The following is a 5,574-nucleotide window of genomic DNA, read 5'->3' as shown; positions in this document are numbered from 1 at the left end:
TGGGAGGTGGGGTGGGACTGGATGATCTTTAAGGTCCTTCCCAAGCCAAACCAGTCTGTGATTCCATGATCCTGCCTGGGGGAAGCACCAGCACTTCCCCACAGCTTTGGGATGTTCCCTGAGCACAGCCCAGGCCTGCCACGAGCACCTGGATGAAGCCCTGCAGTGGGATAAGACATCCCTTCTATCAGTGCCTTCCCGCAGCAATTTGCTGGGATTTGGGAATTCTCTGCTGAATGACCACAAGCTTTTCTCCCTTTCCCACCAACCCTTTGACTTTCATCTTCTCCACAGTGTCCTGGATCACCAGAAAGTCCTGCTCCTTCCCCGCTGGGAAGGCAGATTTGAAAGAATCAACCTAAAATCCTCAGAATTACATATTCTCCTCATCCTTAAGCACAGAAAACATATTTATGCATAAACATCAAACATTATGAACACATGTTCAACAAAACATTAACAAAACACAGCCAAAAACAGTTGGGAAAACCATCTGGGGCAGAATTCCACTATGGGAAATTTCCATCTCAATAGTTAATGGTTGGCAAATGAAAAGAGTGGTTGACAAATTGCCCCATGAGGGTGGCTAAGAGCATCCTCAAAGACAAGTTTGACTCAGGAGCTGCAGCCACTGCCTTGCAATGAGGGAATCTCAGCAATTTGCCTTAAATAATTAACAATGCTTAATTTACAAAACGAAGGGGAATGAGAAATCTCTCCGTTTTTTACAATATACACCCTCTGGAGAGCTCCAAGTCACACATAATTACCACCTGCAAATATTTTGTATTATTAAAGCCTCAAAATTTTGTAATAAAACACATCGGGGCAAACTGAGTGCCTGATGCTTGTGAATTTTGAGTTCAAATCCCAAGCTCCACCACACAAAACGTGTGACAGAACATCTCGAAATATTTTTGCCCTGTGGAACATTTTCCTGGTACAAGGAATGAACGCAGCAATCTCCAGAAATCACAGAACCATGGAATTAAATGTTGAAGGATCCCAAGGTAAATGAGGTTTATCTTAAATACGTCGACCCCCTTTGTTTGCTGATTTGTTCAAGTCAAGAAAAATTGAGATTTTAAAATCTGATTTCAGGTGGTTTGGGTTTTTTTTCTGCCTTCTTACCTTTATCTAATTCACTTGAGATGTTCCATGACAATGTGGGCATGAAATCAGCAACAACTGAGGAATTCGCTCCTGGAAGGGGAAAAGAGAAAAACCAAGAGGTGCTGTTAATATATGGATTCTGTATCATCAGGAATCGAGTTCCTGTCACAGGAATAAAATGATTTGATGCTCTGTGCTGGCAGGCTGACACATCTGGGCAGCAGAAGCAGCCAAGGGGGAAAAGGCAGCGGGCCAGGGCTGGAGTTTGTTTTGCAACGCTGTTCACTGGGAGGCCTCGTGCTAATTAAGCAGCCAATCTTTGGGATGGACTTGACCCACCCTAAAACCTCTCCACAGGTTTTATAGAGGTAGAATGACTCTGCAGTGGAACAGCTGAGGGAAACACGGTGCTGAGAGGCTGCTGAAGGTGTTATCTATCAGTATTTACAAGCCATTTGAATGCTGAAAACCCATGTGCATGAGAAGGGATGTGATTTATGTGCTGAAGTTATCAGGGCTACTTGTATGAAAACTCCTGGAAAGAGGGACTGGAAGGACTGATCTGAACCCCAGCAGCACCTGCTCATTGCTGGGAGAATTCTTTACTCTTCAAGAAAAAGCTGAATGGGGATTTAAGTCTTTGCTTGTATCTTTACCTAATTTTAAACAGCAAATCATGAGGAGGATGGTGTTAAGCCAGCGTGCCCTGCCTCAGCTCTAGGTCATGGTAGAACATTCCCTGTATCCAAACGTGGATGACTTCACCCAGCATCCAGGATTCACTGTCTCCCTGTAACAGCAGATCCAGCCTGTGAGGCTGCTCAGGCATCAGGGAAGGCTTTTGGAGTCATCCCCCAGGGATAAACAGACTTTCTGTGAGCCTTAGTGAGTGCTGGTGGAAGGGTGGGAAGAAGAGGTGAGCACACACATTCCATGGCATGGGAAAGCAGTGCACCTCCTAATTCCCTGTGTCCACCCAGCCCTGAGAAACCTGACCTGGAGAAGGAGGAGAGCAGTGCTGGGTGGGAGTGTTCCAGCACTGATGTGGGAGAGGGAATGTGAAACAAAACCAAGCAGTGCTCTGGGTGCCAGTCCTGGAAAGATTCACTGCAAATGAACACCCCACAGCCCACTCCTGCACCCTGGAGGGACCCCTAGTGCTGGATGATCTCAGAGGTGCACAGGGAGGGCAGAGTTGGGATGCTGCAGTCAGATGAGAAGAGGAATGTTCCAAGTGTCTTCATTTCACTTTGACACCACCTTTGAGCTTATTCCCAGATTTCACTCATAAAACACAGCCTGCAAGGACATGCAGAGATGTTCTGCCTTTATTTGATGGGTTGGTAACTCTTCTATTCCATTAAAAAATCACAAGAAACTGCAAACACCAGGTCACACAAACCCACAAAGCCGTTTGCTTCAGACACAGCCAGTGCCCTCTTTATAAATAAGGCCTGGCTTAAAAGCCCACCTGCTTATTCAACACTCTGCCAAGTATTCCCAATGTAAACATGGAATTTGAAGGTGTTTTAACTCCCCTCCGAGCACACCCTGGCTCGTGCAGATCCCCAGGGCAGAACCCACTGCTGGGGACAGGCCCTGGGCACAGGGAAGTGGCACAACCAGAGATGGCACCCATTGGCACCAGCTGAGATTTTGGCCCACTGAGTCCATCCCTTCTCATTCTCTGCTTTTAATTAACAGCTGAGCTTATCTAACTCACATAACCCTTATCTAACCCTAATTTTTGGGACCACATGGCTTAAACTTGCAGGGTTTAAGGAAAAAGTGGATCCAGTGCCAATATTGCTGTCATGGTGACCATGACATGGGGGGTAGGTGACAAATAACCAGTGGCCAAACACTGACCAGGAGCTGGTGGGTGTCAGGCTGTACCAGAGGCTGGGATGCTTGGTTCCCTGTCCCTCCTTACCCTTCCACCTCTCCTAGACAAGAAATGGGACAACTCCTGTGCTAAAACCCCTCCAAGACTGGGATCTGAGGTGCTGCTGCTCCTGCTGGGACCAAACCGGTTCATCCCTGTGTCCACAGGCACAGCTCAAACCCACAGACAATGGGTTACTTCAGTCACACACTCGTGCTTGGCACTCCACAACAGATCTTCTGTAGCCACTTTGGCTCACATGGAAATATTTTAGCATGAAGAGCCCACAAAACAACCGTATTCCGCCAACAGGTAAGACACATGAACCAAAATTAAACAGAAAGTACTGACAGCACTACAGCCACACGCAGTATTTGTTATTTAAAACTCCAGAGTGCTCATATTGATGTTTTCTTAACCAGGCTTTGAAAACATGACCATGAATCTCACAGAGCAGACACCCAGCAGCTCATCTACAGGAGAAACCACGTTAGAAGACCAAACTTCCCTGTTTGTGAGATAGTTCTGCAGGCTGGTGACTGGTGATTTTCTGATATTCCTCAATGAAAGCCCCAAAGAAGAGCAAAGCATCACTTTGGATCTCACAGAGCAGTTACACCATGTAGGAACAACCACCCCAATGCAGGGAAATAAAACATCCCAGGAAAAAGGTCCAGGAGACATCCCTGAATTTTGTTTCTACCTGTGATGACTCAGGATTGCTGTGCATGAAAGTGAGAGCTGTGACACCTCCCCTTGGAACAGCTCTGTGGTAACTCCAGAAGGTGAGCTCCCAGCCAGCCCTGGGAAGGGATGAGTCAGGGATTTGCTCACAGGGGCACTGGAACAGACTTGCCCATTTGCTGTCACCACTTCAAAATAGGGGGAAAAAAATCTGCTTAATATCAGATCACAGAATCCCAGGATCACTGAAGCTGGAAAAGCCCTCCAAGGTCATCCAGTCCAAGCTGTGCCCCATCCCCATTTTGCCACCAGCCCAGAGCACTGAGTGACATGTCCTTGTTCCTTGGACACCTCCAGGGATGGGGACTCCAACCCTTTCCAAGGCCTGACCACCCATTCCATGGAGAAATTCCTCCTGATGTCCAACCTGACCCTTCCCTGGCACAGCTTGAAGCCGTCTCCTCTCGTCCTGTCGATATTGCAACTGAATTTTGAATGTGGAGTTTAAAAACTAATCCTTACTTCTTAAAAGTCCCCTCATGCCCAGCTTTAACTTGAACAATCAGATTTGTTTGGAAGAAGAGTCAGCCTGAGAAATGTGATCAGCAGACAGCCATTATCCCGTTAAGGTTGTATTCATCCATGGAATCATTCCAGATGGATGATGACTCTTCTTCTTAACACTGGCAAGATAATTATCTGCTCCAACCTATTAAGAAACATTGGGTTTAAGTTAATGAGAAGTCACAACAGGCTGTGAAAAGCCAAGTAAAGTGTATTTAAACACACTCCCCACAGAAAAGTTGGCCAAGATCTGATTTTATCACCATATTGCACAAGTGTGGAGTGAATTTCACACGTCAGGCCTTGTAAAGCCTTTGTGATTAAATAAACTTCAGTAAGGTTTACAAAAAGCTGTACCTGCATTTGTAAGATGAACTAGAGACTGTAAGTCAAAAAAAAAGGAGATAATGGAGATAACTTCAAGCCCAGAAATAATTGAAGGTTTTAATGGGGAATAAATCTGTACAGAAAAAAGGAGAGAGCAAAATAGGTCCAGGAATGAGGATATCCTGCTCACCAGACTCTACAGCACAAGGGATGTGTGGATGCTAAGTGGAGGAATGGACACATCCAGTGGAAGCATGGCCTGGGATGGACCTTCTTTTTGGGGCACAGAGATGGAAATCCCAGGTCTTGCAGGAACACATCTTTTTAAGGTGGAAGATAAGTCCAGCTAAAACATGCAAACAAAAATCCCAAGTGTGTCCTTAATGGGCACCCTTTGTATCACACCAGTGGCTCATTCCATAACCCAATTCTATACCCTATTTATACAATTATTCATATAATCAGGAGTAATTTATTTCTTCTGACAGAAAAATGAATATGATTGCAATTCAGATCTCACTGCAGGATATCCAAACCAGCAAAAAGAACAAGGAGGTGTTTCAAGAAGAAGCTAGAAGTCTGAATAATAAGATAAACTACTCAGAATTAATGTTCAAACTACATAAAGAAAAGTTTTCCATTTGCAAGCCTCTTTCTGAATCTGAGCAGAAATCCTTCCCCAAGCACGCCTTGTTATCCTGTGAAGGAATTTGCCTAAGGAAGTGATAAAAGCCCAATTTCCCGAGACATTAAAAACAAGATTGGGCAAGACATGACTGCAGACACCAACGGGGAGTTATCCCACGCTGGCAGCAGGGTCAGGGCAGGACAACTTCACAGGGGACTTAGGCACAGCTCATTTTGGCCAAATCACCCATGAACATTTTGTAGCTGCAGATCTACCAGAAACATCAAGCCCCCCTTAAAGAGGGGAATAAAAATCTCCAGCTCCAGTCAAACAGACTCCTCAGCCATCCCACTTGGATAGAAGTCCAGGAAAG

The 5,574-nt window shown here is 45.6% G+C and overlaps 1 protein-coding gene across 2 annotated transcripts in view; it reads right to left on the bottom strand.

The window, feature by feature from the left end:
* The window catches only part of ROR1 (receptor tyrosine kinase like orphan receptor 1), a 147,026-nt gene that overhangs the window by 47,356 nt on the left and 94,096 nt on the right, over window positions 1–5,574 (bottom strand). For both annotated transcript variants that reach the window (XM_017740675.1, XM_017740668.1), the window contains exon 2: window positions 1,132–1,203. In XM_017740675.1, coding sequence (XP_017596164.1) covers window positions 1,132–1,174 — 43 coding nt within the window. In that variant the 5' untranslated portion in view covers window positions 1,175–1,203. The remainder of the gene's footprint in view (window positions 1–1,131; window positions 1,204–5,574) is intronic.

This window comes from Corvus brachyrhynchos, unplaced genomic scaffold (genome assembly GCF_000691975.1).
Source record: "Corvus brachyrhynchos isolate BGI_N302 unplaced genomic scaffold, ASM69197v1 scaffold280, whole genome shotgun sequence".
NCBI lineage: Eukaryota > Metazoa > Chordata > Aves > Passeriformes > Corvidae > Corvus > Corvus brachyrhynchos.
This window is presented reverse-complemented; position numbering and strand designations above follow the sequence as displayed.